General features: G+C 42.6%; 1 protein-coding gene across 4 annotated transcripts in view; it reads left to right on the forward strand.

The window, feature by feature from the left end:
• LOC128868491 (ras-related protein Rab-32B) overlaps positions 1–16,314 on the forward strand; it is an 80,346-nt gene that overhangs the window by 53,230 nt on the left and 10,802 nt on the right. The window contains exon 1 of one of the 4 annotated variants that reach the window (XM_054110633.1): positions 11,192–14,377. The exons of the other annotated variants lie outside the window; for them this stretch is intronic. Coding sequence (XP_053966608.1) covers positions 11,762–14,377 — 2,616 coding nt within the window. The 5' untranslated portion in view covers positions 11,192–11,761. Of the gene's footprint in view, positions 1–11,191; positions 14,378–16,314 lie in introns of those variants that run through there. 4 annotated transcript variants of the gene reach the window in all.

Raw genomic sequence — 16,314 nt, forward strand, 5'->3', positions numbered from 1 at the left:
TGCCCATGACACTTTCTCCAAATACGTTGCAAATTTCCCGGTCTGTTTGGGCAGCTTTTTGACCTCGATGAAAATCAAAGAAGAGCAGGTGTCGAAAGTTATGATATAAGGTAGTCGAAAAAGTCTTTTCGTATTTCTAATCAAACTTCAACTCATTTTTTTTTTATATTTATAATGAACTTTATTAAACCAAATATGTACCATTTTGGTCGACCACCTTTTGCCATTTTTCTTCTAGACACATTATTCCATCAGTGTAAAACTTTTGTGGTTTCTCGGCGAAAAACTGCGACAAGTAATTTTCACAGGCTTCTCTTGAAGCCAACTTCACTCCATTAAGGGAGTTCAGTTTTTGCCAAGTCATCAAAGATGTGTGTGGCCTAGCGTTGTCCTGATGGAAGACGACGCCTTTTCTGCTGATTAGTTCTGGCCGTTGTTTTTCGATTGCTTGCTTCAATCTCATCAGTTGTTGACAGAAAAGTGTAGAATCAATCGTTCGAGCAGGCTGGAGCAGCTCATAGTGGATGATTCCTTTCCAATCCCACCAAACACACAGCATAACCTTTCGAGACGTCAATCCATGCTATGCGACCATTTGTTGAGCTTCACCACCCTTGCATCATGATCTTTTTCGCACATTATTGTCGTATTTGATTCACTTTTCGTCTCCGATCCATTAAATTTTTCACAGATAATTCATGTGGTACCCAAACATCGAGCTTCTTTTTGTAACCAGCCTTTTTTAAATGGTTCAAAACCGTTTGATGATGAATGTTTAGTGCCTTGACGGTGTCATGGCAGCTTATGCGACGGTCCTGAACAATCTTTTCCATAATTTCATCGACTTTTTCAACGATAGGTCGACCGGAGCGATGTGCATCTTTCACATCGAAAATTCCAGAGCGGAAGCGAGCGAACCATGTTTTGCTACACGAACTGATACTGCATCGTCTCCGTAAACTTCACAATTTTCATTGGTGGCTTGCGTGGCTTGCGAATTTCTTCATTATTTTCACTAATTTTTGAACAGCTATAACTTTTTTTCAACTTCTCCGAATTTAATTTTGTTTTTGGTTAAATGAAGCTTAAAATGTCACCTTTCTAACACCATATGACATGACACAATGTGATTGGTAGCACTGGAGATAGATGACTCCAACGACATCTATTGACAAAATACGAAAAGACTTTTTCGACTACCCAATATTTGCTTTCTGGGCTTTCCATTTCAAAACTAATAAAAAATTAAATGACTCAAAAATAATAAATGAAATCAAAAATAATGGACTCATCTCAGGACTTTCTCCTTAACTGCCCTGCGAAAGATTTGGGCATCTTGGCTCTCTCGCCTGCTGATATAGCTGGCATTGATATTAAAAACCTGATGAATTTCATCAGAAAGAGTTCCATCGAATGAATACTAACACTTTGCCAAACAGCAAACAAATCATTGGAAAATAAAAGGATATGTAAAAACGCCATGAACTTATTCCCCAACTCAATATTCCAATTAAAAAAAAAAAATTTAGTTACTTATGGACGCATTGGTTGGTTGGTTAGAGTGGTGATTCATCCAGAATCCAACTAGCGCTTCCGCACCATTTTGTTGCCACATCCTCGTTACCAAATTGTTTAACAGTTATTTGCAGCAGGACTATATCCAGTCTGTGCGGTTTAGGAACCTTATTAGGCCCATTTTGGCGGCTTGTTCTCCGATAGACCAGAAGCCAGTTATGACTGCCGTAAGTCTGCAGGTGTCCCGTCGTTTCATGTTTATTAATGTCAACGATTGCTTGAGGTTGTAGGTGGACCATAACGTTCTGCTGATTTTGCATTTCGTCTGGTCTCTCCATCTACAATCTGCAATTCGAAGGTATTTTAGGGAAATTGCGTTCTTGACCGCACCCAGTGGAGTGAATACTGGTACTGCAAGAGCGCTATTCATGGCAGATCCCCCTCTTGCCAGTTCATCAGCTTTTTCGTTACCTTCAATGTTCCGGTGTCCCGGGACCCAAATCAAGGTTACTCTATGGTTTTCACTCAAGTTGGTGAGGCTATTCCTACTTTGCTCCACCACTTTAGAGGTTGTTATAGTCGCGTCCAGCGCCTGGATTGCGGCTTGGCTATCCGAAAGAATAGCGATATTGCCCTTAAAAGAGAAATCTGCGATTAGTAACCTACAGGCTTCCCCAATTGCTAGTACTTCCGCTTGGAAGACGCTGCTGGTATTGGGGAGGCGCACAGATTTTTCAATTCCAAGTCTATGAGAATATATACCAGCTCCAACACCACAGTCCATTTTACTGCCATCTGTATAGACTGTGGTATCGAAGTTGTTTAGAGAGAATCCCTTATTCCATTCTTTTTTAGATGGAAAGAGTGTGGCAAAATTCCTGTTGAACGTTACCATCGGGACGATGTAGTCAGTCCTCACCGAGGTTAACTGAGTTTGTCGCAATAATAGACTAGCGTGACCATAAGTTTTTCTTTTCCAGCGACCCGCTTCATTTAACCTAAATGCACTCATGGTTGCCGTCTTCTTTATATGTAGGTCTATTGGAATAACGTGTGTCAGTGCATTGAGAGCCTCTCTAGGACATGATCTGATTGCACCGACCGTTATTGCACAGGCTGATCTTTGTTCTCTGCCGAGTAATTTGGTATTGTACTCTCTCCCTAGAGCTTTCCACTAAACTACCGAACCATACGATAAAATGGGTCGTATAACCGCCTTATAGAGCCATAATGTATGCTTAGGTTGAAGACCCCAACTTCTTCCAAGCATACGTTTGCAGGCATATAAAGCAATTTCTGCTTTCCTTACCCGTTCTTCGACGTTTAACTTCCAGCTAAGTTTGGAGTCCAAAATTACCCCTAAGTACTTTGCACTGGTTGATAAAGCCAGAGTTTGTCCGTTGATATTTGGTAGGGTAAAAGTTGGTACCTTGTATCTGGTGGTAAAAAGCATAAGTTCTGTTTTGCGCGGGTTTAAACTTAGCCCACATCCTGTGGCCCAAGAGTTAAGCTCGCCTAACGCCCTTTGGATGATCCCACTGATCGTATTTGGACACAGTCCTGACACCATTAACACCACATCATCAGCGTACGCCACCACTTTTACCCCACCTCCGTCAAGTTTTGTTAAGATTTTGCTGATCACACATAGCCAAAGAAGTGGAGATAATACTCCCCCTTGTGGAGTGCCCCCGTGGACCTTCTTGGTTATGTTGATATTACCCATATTAGCTTTGGTGATCCTCGTTTCTAGCATGGAGATGACCCAGTTACTAATACAACTGTCCACCTCCAGGTCTATCAACGCCCGTTGGATGGCATCTGTGCTAACATTGTTAAAGGCGCCTTCGATATCCAAGAATGCCGCCATGGTATAATGTTTGCTCTCTAGAGAGCCCTCTATTGTTCCGATAACCTCGTGAAGCGCCGTCTCCGTAGATTTGCCTTTAAGGTATGCGTGTTGTGCAGTTGATATACCAGAGCTCTCCAAAGAGCTTCTGAGGTGCGTATCCAAAAGTCTTTCAAAAGTTTTTTACAGGAAAGACGAAAGACTGATTGGCCTGAAGTCTTTCGCTGATTCATGTCCTCTTCTACCTACTTTTGGTATGAAGACGACCTTGACTAGTTTCCAGCTATCTGGAATATGGCCTAAGTTTAAACACGCTTTAAAAATTTCCTCTAGCCATGGTAGGATACAATCCAAGGTTTCCTGTAACATCTTTGGAATGATCCCATCTGGCCACGGAGATTTAAAGGGTGAGAAAGATTTGATTGCCCATGCAACTTTTTCTTTGGTAATACTTTCATTTGCAAGATGCTGTGGATTATTTTGGATCCGCCTAATGTTTCCCCTCTCACTTTCGTAAGCGCTGCATCCCGGAAAATGCGTGTTTAGCAGAAGCTCTACCGATTCTTCTGTTGTAGCAGTCCAAGTTCCATCAGGTTTCTTGACCCAAGAAGCCATAGAGTGGTCTTTGGAAAGAACCCGGCTAAGCCTAGCGAAATCCCTAGTGGATTCGATTGACGAACAAAATTCCCTCCAGCTCTCTTTTTTGGCGGCCCTGATTGCCTTCTTGTACTGTCTCCGACTTTCTCTATACAATTCCCAATTTCCCGTCGAGTAGCTGAGGTTAAACGTTGATCTAGATTTTTCCCTTAGTTTTAAGAGCTCACTACTCCACCAAGGAGGGTGAGTTTTTTTGCTAAATTTTATGGGGCAGGACGTTTTGTAGGCCCTACTAAATGCCTTTTCCAGTGTTATGACCCTACTCTCAAGGCTTTCCGTGAGAGTGATTTGAGGGATAGGAGTCCCTCCTATCCTCTTGTTTACTGCATTTTTGAACCTCTTCCAGTTGGTTCTTAAAGGATTTCGATACGGTAGGGGTGGATCTACCTTAAGATCCAAATCGTAGAGGATCCAACTATGATCAGAAAAGGACCTTTTATTGGATACCCTCCAAGTATCTACCCTTACTAAGCTATTTTCAGACAGTAGAGTAACATCAATCACTTCCTCCCATCCTCTGAAGTACTCCGTACTAGGAAAGGTGAAAGTGGGAGTGTTACCCCTGTTACATACCGATAAGTTAGTATTAATAATAAAATTATATAAAGACTCACCTCGGTCGTTTGTCTCGGAGCTTCCCCACAACGCATGCCTCGCGTTGGCATCGCATCCGAGCAGCAGGTTCTTGTTTCTGGCTTCACACACAAGCCGACTAGCCTCCTCGGGTGGTGCTGGCCGATCATGTGCCATGTAGATGGAAGCCAGTATGATGCCGACACCGTCAGCGGCTTCTACCTCCACAGCCGTCACATCCTGTGAACAATATGATGAGATTAAAAATATGTTCAAATGTTTCTTAGCTACAATACAAGATCTGGAGTTACCTTCAGTCCGTTTGTAGAAAAGGTTGTCCGTTGCAGTCCGCGAGTTCTGCAGGTTTATTTGGACAGCCTTGAGACCCATGCTGCTGGTCGCTTTACAATTTGACGGCGTCGCCAAGCTGCACTCCCGGGTGCTGCTTATTAACGCCATCGTTTTTGGTAGATGCGGCGTCGTCAAGTTGCATGCCCGTGAGCAACTCGTTGGCGCCGTCAACCTCGTCCTGTTCATCCTCCGGATTTGCAGATCGGAATATCTTCAGTTGCGTTTTCCTGACGCCGAACCGAAGTTTATTGTCCACTTTTCCCAGTGGCTCTATACTCTCCTCCGATATTTGGAGAACGAAGGACACACTGTTCTTTTGCGGAGCCTCCGCTTTGATGATGCTCCAGTCATCCATCGGAACAGTGCGGTTGTGTGCCTGCAAGTATGGAATAAGTTGCTTAGCTTCGAATTCCATGTTCGGGATCCAGATGCGAGCCCTTGGTCATTGGGATTTCGCTGGCCGGGATTAGTTTGAGCCTCAAACCTTCCCAGTCGCTCTGGATCTTGCCCACAACTGTTTGCAGGAAGTTAAGGGAGAGTTGATCATCGCACTTGATCACCCTGTATCCGCGGACCACCTCCATTGAATCAAATCCGGGCACATGACCCTCCGGGTTTGCCATGACATGATCGACGACAATGCGGGACAGCCGTGCCTCGATTTCGGACCACTTATCCGATACAGGTTTACCACGGTTTGTTATTTCATCAACCAACGCTATTTGCAGGTGATCCCGTGCCACCTCATTAAATGAGCGTTTGGTTGGTTTTGGTATTGAAGCAGTGTGAACCGACACTTTGTGCTTCTTCGTTGGTTTGTCGCTTTCGTCCTGCGAACGATTGCGTTTCACGGCTTCTGCCTTCTGGGTGGCCTGGAACGCCAGGTACTCATCGACCACCTTTTGGCACCTTGCCTTATCGGCCGCGTCCTTTGGATGAGTTTTACCTTCAGCCTCATTTTTATTTATTCTTCCGAGAATAGTCAGAGACCTCTGGTAAAGCTTATACCTGGACGGGCCTTTTTTAACGTTTTGGCGCTTTTGCCCCTTGACATCAGCGGATGTGGATGGTTGATTAGAGGTTGATGGCGTGCTGTGGCCCACAGCTTTGCCATCAACCGTCTCTTGGCTGGAGGGTGTGTCAATGGGTGCGTCCGTTTATCCGTTCGTTTTGGGTCTGTGTCCGTCCGTTTGTCCGTCTTCTTTGTAACCTTATCCGAATTTTTTTGTTTATTTTGTTCGTTCATTCTGTTTCGTACGGTCACCTGCCCTTCCAGAAGGCTGCACATGTCGCCATGTGCGGTGACCAATGAGGATTTAGGGGAAATAAACAGTCCGCCATGGCAGCGCCCCATACCATGGTAAGTCCACCGTTACAACCTGAGGCGGCCTGGTGTCAGGAGGGCTCCGTTAAAAGACAGCCTAGTTTTATCCCCCGGCTGCCAAACCCACCCAATAGGCACGGGTCGCGTTACACCTTGGGTTGAGGGAGTTTTTTTAACGAAGTTTACGTCTTCGACCTGTGTGGTTCGCGGGAGACCTACTCTCCTACCTTCCATATCTGGGAGGCGTTCCCCTATCCACCACCTGGGGACGCGCCCTATAGGGATAACAGGTTCCCCCAAGGGCATACTGAAAGCTCACAGCCGATTTTCAACCAGAAAATCGCTTCAAATGCTTCAAGTTTTCTCCATGGGCAGCTTTACAAATTCAACATCCCTCTTGAGTTATTCGCCCTGAACACGTGCGAGCTATGTATGTTTGTGTATATGCATAATTATGCATATATTATGTATTACGTACAATCTCAAGTAATTTAGAATTATAAAATAATATGAATATGTCAACAAAATTTCATTTCATGTGCTCCACTATCGTACGTGTGCAATCAGTTGCATATTCACACCCATCGCATTGCTTGGTTGACCTTAAATGTTTTTGTCAAAAAAAAAAAAAAGTGTTCTAATGGAATTTTCATTGATTGCCCGAGTTAATACAAAGCAGTCAATTATTTCCAATAATAAGACGGCACTTTGAAGCAAAGTATATACATACAAAATTTATATGAAATCAGTGATAAGCATTCTAAATAGACTCTTTTGATAAATAAATATTTTTGCTATGCATATTACGTCCTATCCCTTGCACATGTTTCGAACAATTCTAAACAAATCAATGACACTCGGAATAGCGCCAATTACTACAGTTCAGAAGCTCAACCAAATTTACTATTCAGAGTCTGCGCGTATGTACAGAGGTATTATGTGGCAAGTATACAAATGTATATATGGAATATGCATATATGTATATATATATGTAGATATATATATATAGATATGTATATACATACCTGCATATGCAAATATTTGTGGAAAGAGGAATAAGCTGATGAAAAGGTGCAGGAAAAATGAGCGGAACTCAGATTTCTATTTCACCTCAACTCGTATTCAATGGCATGCAAGGGAATCCCTTAATTTAGATACTTAAATACACTGGTATTTTAATATGTGCTAAATTCCCATTTAATAAGACAACATTTCGTTTGTTCATTAAAAATAATATAATATATTAAATATGTATGTTTACTATTCAGTTCTATAACTTAGCATACGAGTACACTGGAAAAAATTCCACGCACGCTAATTGCGCGGCAAATGTGCGGTAGCATCTAAAAAACTAGAACAAGCTCTGTTTATCATGCCATTTTCCTTTTTTAATCTTTTTTTCCTTTAGAACAATATCATTTTGTTCTCGTTTTCATTCTCAAAACTTTTTGGTTTGCAACCTGGGTACTATAAGCAACCCGTAAGCCGTAGGCAGTACCACGCGTGGGTATTTAAGGGGGCCAGCTAAAGAATATCTTTGCAATGTTTTCAGCTTAATGGAAAGTCTAAAAAGTGCCTATAAAGCCAGTAAAGTGATGAGCGTCGAACGAAAGGTGAATGAGAAGGAAAACTTTAACCGCGTTCTTCTCGAATATAATATAACTCAAAAAGTAATCAAGATATCAACCTAAAATTTTACAGGGATATTTTTTAACATATTGGCCTTTACATGTATCTCAAATTTTCTGTTAGTTATCACTAAAAATATTGTTTTGATCAATTTGTTTATAAAAAAAGTGTAATTTTTAAAACAATAAATCCATTATTTTTACGTTAAATTTTTGCGCAAATGGTTTAAAGCTGTTTTATGGTCGATCTTGAGTTTCTGGGCGAAGAAAATGAAGAACAAGTTTTTTTAATAGCGGTCGCCTCTAGGCAGGCAATTGTAAGCCTCCGAGTGTATTTCTGCCATGAAAGTCGGCTTAAAACTGTAAGTCCCTGCATTTGTCGAACAGCATCCAGACGCACCCCACGCGCCAATTATTTATCTATTTTTTAGTTTAATATACAAGGTGAGGTGCAAAATAAACAAGACTGAGCTAAAATAGAAATGGCAGGAGCTTTGTTCTGATAACTTCCGAGTTTATTTATTCGAAATAGTCCCCTCTGGCCTCGATACACTATTTTGCGCGATCTAAAAGCTTTTCGAAAGAGTGTTTCGGATCAGTGACCTGAAAGCCCTTCAGGATGTCGGTACAAGTCTTTTGGATGGCCTCTACGGACGCAAAACATTTTCCTTTCATGGTCAAACGCAGTTTTCCGAATAGGTAGAGGTCACAGGGAGTCATATCAGGCGAATACGGTGAGTTATTGATGGTTAAAATGCGATTTCTAGTCAAAACCACAGCCACAAGAGTGGATCGATGAGATGATGGATTATCATGCAATAAGCGCCAGCTTCCTCCTTAGGCGCTCCCGCACCATTTTTTTGCCACATCCTCGTTACCAACTTGTTTAACAGTTATTTACGGCAAGACTATATCCAGTCTGTGCGGTTTAGGAACCTTATTAGGCTGTTGACGTCTAAGCCAGACAGTTGCTCAAGACTCTCGAACAGCGGTTTGCTCAGTGTTAACATTCTGTCCTTCCATAAGGCAGGGCATACACAGAGGAAATGGAGGTTTGTTTCCTTTTTCTCTGGTTGTTTACAACTGTTACAGTATGTGTTGTGAGGGATACCCATTTTGGATGCTTGTTTTCCGATAGACCAAAAGCCAGTTATCACTGCCGTTAGTCTACAGGCGTCTCGTCCTTTCATGCTTATTAATGTCGACGATTGCTTGAGGTTGTAGGTGGGCCATAACGTCCTGCTGATTTTGCATTTCGTCTGGTCTCTCCATCTACAATCTGCTATTCGAAGGTATTTTAGGGAAATTGAATTTTTGACTGCACCTAATGGTGTGAATATCGGTACTGCAAGAAGGTTATTCATGGCAGATCCCCCTCTTGCCAGTTCATCGGCCTTTTCGTTATCTTCTATGTTCCGATGTCCCGGGACCCAAATTAAAGTTACTTTATGGTTTTCACTGAAGGTGGTGAGGCTATTCCTACTTTGCCCCACCACTTTAGACGCGGTTCCTCAACAAAAAAAAATTGATTTTCGACAAAAATTTCGGCCTTAAATTGTTTATAAAAAAATATTTATCGGTGAGAAAGAGTCTGTATATACAACCCCTTTAGTGAAAAATCGTGTAGGAAAGAGAGAACGCAAATCTCATTACTCTTAGTTTGACATAACGGTTAATAAATTCTACAGATATTATTATGTGTACATTTTTATGATCTTTAACCGATCTACTTTTTTTTCAAAACCGTTATTCTGCGATGCGTCGAAAATTACATGACAGAAAAATAAATCATGTAGATTTTCGGACTCCACGACCAAATTTGCATAGGAATTGGATATTCTGGTTCCTGGTTTTTTTGGTTTTTTTTTTGTTGTGAGCTAATGCAACCACTGCACACATTAAAGATTAATGGGTACTTTCTGACACTGGTGGCTTCTAGGCAGGCAATGAAAAAGCTCCGCTTTCTATAAAACATATATATATGTATTAGGCCGGGTCGATTTGTGGGGAGGCAAAAAAATCGCCCATTGCTCTGTGAAAATCATATTCTAAGGATCAAAATGAGAAATTTTGCCGAAGGAACCATACCTTTAAAACGAATTCTGATGTCCCCCAATTTTACTTTTTAGTTTCTTTTCTCATGTAAAGGCCAAAAATGGGGATATTTTGAAATGATTGTATGGGGAGCCCCCAAGGGGAGTTCCAGGGGGTGTGCCACTGGCATGGGTGGATCGGCCGTTCAAAGTTAGTGGGGGTCGGTCATACATTTGGACTCGATTGGAGCACTCCAAATGGGTCAAAGTGGGATTTTTCGTTCGACCCAAATTGGGGGACATCAGAATTCGTTTTAGAGGTGTGGTTCCTTCGGCAAAATTTCTCATTTTGATCCCTAGAATACGATTTTCACAGAGCAATGAACGATTTTTAAATCGACCCGCCCTAATATACCTATATAGGTATATACCTTATACGCCCTTTTTCGGGTGTTTGGCCGAGGTTCTCCTCCTTTTTGTGTGTGCGTCTTAATGTTGCTCCACAAAAGGAGGGGCCTACAGTTTCGAGCCGGCTCCCAACGGCATATATTTTTTTAATAAAGAGTTTTTTCATGGCAGAAATACACTCGGAGGTTTGCCATTGCCTGCCGAGGGGCGACCGCTATTAGAAAAATGTTCTTCTTAATTTTGGTGTTTCTCCGAGATTCGAACCTCTCTCTCTGAATTTCGAATGGTAGTCACACACCAACTCATTCGGCTACAGCGGCTGAGGCTTATAAAACATACCTCCATTAAAAAAAAAGTCCGTTTGAAAACGCCATAAAATTAGGGTATTTCATTTGCGGAGTCGCACACTGGAAATGGGAGTAGAAGCGCTTCATAAATACCTTTGATTAATGGCACGCCATGTAAGAATCGAATAACCTAATCAAACATAAATTTATTGTCAAAAGTTCAAAGTTGCAAAATATGTCGCCTAACACAAGCGGCGAACACTTTGAAGTGGTCTAAACTGTCACTTTTTTACCGTGTACTCTAAGTAGTAGTATTCAAGCATGCAACTGAACAGTTTAAAGACTGCTGACAGATACATAGATGCAAGTGTTGAAATGAAAACCACCCGCTTCTTGCTGCTGTCGTTGAATTAGTTCACCCATCAACCCCCCAACCGGCACCTGCAACATTTTGCGGTTGGTTTACGCTGACGGCTAGCGGGCACATCATACTTATGTTAGCGCAACCCGCCGCTACACTTGCTCTAAACAATTGGAAAAACTTTATAAAAGCCAACAGAACAACACAACATTTTCAGTGCGAATTCGTATGGTGGTTGACTGAGATTGCTGGCACAAGCGACTAAAATCCGGTGAACGGTGAAAATGATGCAGTATAATTAACAAGTGCTGCACGCCGATTAGTCAACAAGCTCTCTTTAAGGATGTGCTGATTGATTGTAGAGTGAAGTTTTAAGGATACAGTATTGTGGGTGTGAAAAGTGTTTATACGTGAATCGTACGTGGTGGATATGATTAGTAAAAATTCAGAAAAGTATTTTCCATTTGTACTGAAGATATTTGCAAAATATACGTATGAAATTTAAGAAACCCTACAAATACAGCTTTCAAAGGTTTGTTCAAGCAAAACTTGCTAGAGAAGAAAATTTTAAAGGTGGTTTAACGAAAATATAGTGGCACCCAATACTGCACAAACCGCTTAGGTGCGTTGGTTATGTGTGTTGGTGGAACCGTAGAAAGCATCGAATTGAAATAATATTTGTTGCCCAGTTTTTGTGGATTTGCGGCAGACCTAGCTGGCAGGTGCGCGCAATATTTGACCGACAAGTGAACGGCATACCAGGAGCATTTGTAATATGCAAAACGTTGAATCTCAACTAGAAACTCCTACAGATGATTTGGATTTAGCAAAAGTTGGATCAACGACGCCTTCGAGCGAATTAGAAAGAACGGATTCCACCGTTCTTATTGATCTTACGAGTGCAGCCGGGAAAGTTAGAAGTAGCAATATTGAATGTGCTCAATCAGATCCTGAAACGCGTCGGAAAAGTAAGGCACGTTCACGTTTCACTTCAGCACTGCGTAAGCTTTCGGGCAGGAAAAAACGTACCACATCTAAAGACACTTCTACGGAAAGTTCGTTAGCTGGCGGTGCATCTATAGAAATAGTTTCTGCGCCAGAAACAGTAATCTCAAGCGGTGGGGAAGAAACGGCCGACACCAATGCAACCGCGTCGTCAGAAGCAAAACCCAAGAAAAAAAGTAAGTTAGCCAGACGTTTTCTATTGGGCAGTTTAAAGAAATCGAAAAGCAGCACTAAGAAAAGCATTGACGAAGATGATGAAGGGGACGTAGTGCAGGGTAGTCAGGAAGAAACACCATTTGAAGACGCAGATGACGGAGATTTGCCTAATGTTGAAGTTGAAGAAAGTTTAAAACGTAAAGTGAAAATATCACTCAGTGATTCTCAGCAATCTATAGTGCGCAAGTTGGAAGACTACGAAGTTGACGAACAACAACAGTTGACTGAAACAAATGGCACAGCAGCAACGCGCTCATCCAGCATAACGGATTATTTGATACCTATTGAAGATAAAGCGCAGCCAAGTGGTTATGAAAGCGGAGGCGACGAGGTACCTACAACGCCTGCAACGTTAGCGGAAGATAGCTCCCCCGTCACATCGCCCGCACCAGGTGCGTCAACGAAGAAGAAGAAGCCTAAAACTAAGAAGAGTGCAATAAAAGAAGCGGCAGTGACCATAATAAAGACAACTGCTACCACCAGCAGCGGCAGCACTATACCAACAACGTCTACACAAAAACACACAGCTGCAACAGTACAAAAAACAACACGAACAACGACCGTTACTACCGACGAGAAGTTCGTTATCACTCAGAGTACACGCGATACACCGCCACGCGAACGCGCTCCTGCCAAACCGAGTCGGGTAGCTACTACCGCGCAGCCTCCAATAGCAAATCTAACGCCGGCCAGCACCGGCGCCATACGCAAAACCAACACTCGCTCATCGGCCGCACTTACTTCGCCGTCACTAGGGCGCGAACAGCGTACGACAAGTTTTGGAGCAGTTAGTATAGCAGCAACCGTTGCTAGCAAAAGGCAGCGCGCAAATAGCGGTAAAAATCCAATTGCTCCAGCCTCCAGTAGAAGTGCGTCTAACCGCGCGTCTAGCTCTCTTAGCACGGGCAGCGCTACCACCGTAACCAGCACCAGCAGCAGCGGTGCAACAACAAAATCAAGAAAAGCCGACACAGAGTTGATGCAAAATCCACTGCAACGTGGCCATCGCTTCCCCAAACCGAGCACAACAACAATAACTGCCGCAGTGGCAAACACTGAAGCAATAGCTGCATCAAAGGCGTCTGCGTCGGCTACCACAAAGATAGCAAGTCGCATAACGCAAAATAACGCAGCATCAAAACTGGCCACCCCAACGCCAATATCAGAACAGTTTTCAAATAAAGCAACGTTAATTGCGGATGTAACTACAGTTGAAGAAAACCACACGAAGCCAACCAACGCTACCTACGTTTCACCAGACGCGCCTAGCAAAGCAGACGAATCGGCTGGCACATTGGAGGCAATACAAAAGCAGATACAATTTCAATTGGAGTCTCACGCATCTTTCAATAATACGAATAATCAATTGCAACAAAGCGAACACCACCCTAAGCAGCATCAGCAACAAAAATTGCTTGTCGCACCACAACTCTTGGTGGACGATACCGCATCGCCTCCACAATCGCTGCAATCGAATGCATCACTATCGGATTACCAGCAACCACCTTCGTACACTCCGCCCCCAGCAGTACGATCATTTGCAAGTACACCGCTTGCCACACCAGAAACTCAATCATCGTCACATACCCGTCACCCATCATCGAGTAAAGTCATTTTTCCGGACCCAGACGTATACAACGACGTTTACGCGGACAAGTCAGAAGCATTGTTGTTCATTGCTGACGAATCAGTTACTACAGCGAGCAGCAGTGGTGCAGACGACGTCGTTTCTTCGGCGGAAAGTGCACAACCAAGTGATTACTCGGGCAACAATATACGCAATCCCAATTTGCCAGGACGTGCGTTAAGAAACGATTTTGATCAAGAAGAAAAAACGCACGGTCCACCCTTACAGCCAACTGTACGCTTTGCTGTTGGCAGCGTGGTGCGTCCTCAAGGCACTTCCTTCGATAATCCTTTGCACGATCAAAGTTCCTACGATTCGAATATTAGTAGCGACTCGCACAGTGACGCCAGTCGTCGCCGTATACGCTACGTAGCCCAACCGACAACCTTTGACGCAGAATTCGAGAGCATCTTGCAAAGGCACAATACCGTAGACTATAATCAAGCATTAGCTAGCGAGTATTCAGTGGATTCCGAATACGATTCAGGCGATAATCAGATGCCGGCTTTTGGCGATTTAACCATGGAACAGGAAATGGAACCGGTAAGCTGGTTAAACTATTTACAAAACAACATAAAAATTAGCCATTGTGGGAGCAGTGCGTAGACGACTAGTGTTGGTAAACAACCCTAACAGTGATTTCGCAAGAGCGCAACAGTTGCTACAAAATCCATTTTTTTTATTATTCTCGCTTTGCATTTGAAGAAACCCTGCAAGTGTACGGCTTTTTTCTAACTTTCCTGTCGCATAATTTTCGTTGCGCTGGTAATTCGTGGTCATCGTTTGTCATGGAGGCGAATGGCTTAGGGCTCGTTTGCTTTTGACCTCTCTCTTATAATTCGCGTTTTCTTTTTTTTTTTTGATTCATTTTTACATGCTTTGATTCATTTACTGCAGTCATTATTCACCCAACAGCAGAGGCGTGTTTAGATTTGAATGGCATCTCAAATTTGCTTCAAATTTTTAGATTCAGCGGTAGTGGAAGGGGTTAAAGTGTAGCAATAGTTGGTGGCATAAAACAGTTAATTGGAATTTAAGTTAAATAGAAAAGACATTTTAAATAAAGATTCCTGTCTGGTTTTAAGTGAAAAAATGGAATGATTCATTAAAGGCACATAAATAAATGGATACTAAACCAAGTGACTCACATACGAGTATATACAATTAAAAAGTTGGTCTGAAATTCTTTACCTACATTTGTAATATTTTAAGTGAGAGATTTTACAAAACGTTAAACATTCAGTCGGATCATTTCCTGCTGCCAGTATTTGTACGATTTTATTCAAATGCAGTGTGATAATCTCAAGTGAATGTCTTTTAAACTGTAATGCAGGCACGGCCGCCATAGCCGTTAGGATTTTGTGTCAGACTACCGGGCTTGAAACACGCTGTGGGCATAAAATATCAAATTATAAAAAATGTATAATCGCTCCTCGGCGCTCGAGAGAGCTCCTAAGGCTAACAAAGCCCCAGCTCCCGAATTCGGTGGGTATCCCTACCGGACATTGTCCGTTAAGTGTCCATGCGGTGAGACTTGGGATTGCCTCAAGTCCGTGTTCTGCAGAAGCTGTCTTGAGGACGAGGTGGAATAATCTCGACACCTTCTTCTCAGCTGCGCTGCTCTCGTCTGGCAAAGATTTCAACATCTGGGCTCACATCTGGGCTTCGCCTGCGGAAATATCACACATCTGGTGAAGTTCCTAAGTAGCTTATTGCGGCTAATTACGAACGTAAATCAGCCACCGTCGCCGTCGTCGTAAGTGCATGGTCATCATCCTCTAATCCCAAGGCTCCTTCTTCCTTTCCTTCTCCTTTCCCCTGTATGGCATCACAACGGACGAATTTTGAATATTTGTTCAAATGGACCCCAAGCTAGGGCAGCCATTTAACCCAACCTAACCTCGGCGACTATAACAAACCTCCGATTTTATTTCTGCCATGGCAAAACTTCTCATAAGAACCATCTGCCGTTCGTAGGACACAGTAAGCCACAACTGACTGGAGCAAAAGTTTTGTCTAGAACCTAATAAAGGATGCAATATACTCGTACATAGATATTCTCAATATCAGTCAGCTTTTGTTCACTCAAAAGAGGTGTCCGTTCAAGATCGGGCTTATAGGAAGACTTTTTATAGAAAAAAATGTCCGCCCAAGGGGACAATTGTGCGTCCGTCTAATAGAAGTGTCTATTAAGTGAATTAACAAAGCCAGATTCATGGAAATTGTTTGGTAAAGTGGAGAATAATTCACTGACATTTTACGTCTGAACAGATTTACTCCAAGTACTCGGCATTATGTTCGTCTAATATTACATAATCCCTAGGGGATTTCAATGAGGCAATAAGTACATTTTAGAATTAACCAAGTCCGACTGTGCAATAAAATTTCATCGTAATTTGTAGGTCACGTGTAGGTGGATAACAATATTGTACAAGTGGCGCAAAATTAATCATCCAATTTTGTTTTTGAATCATTTTTTA

The sequence above is a fragment of the Anastrepha ludens genome, chromosome 6, assembly GCF_028408465.1.
Source record: "Anastrepha ludens isolate Willacy chromosome 6, idAnaLude1.1, whole genome shotgun sequence".
Classification (NCBI taxonomy): Eukaryota; Metazoa; Arthropoda; class Insecta; order Diptera; family Tephritidae; genus Anastrepha; species Anastrepha ludens.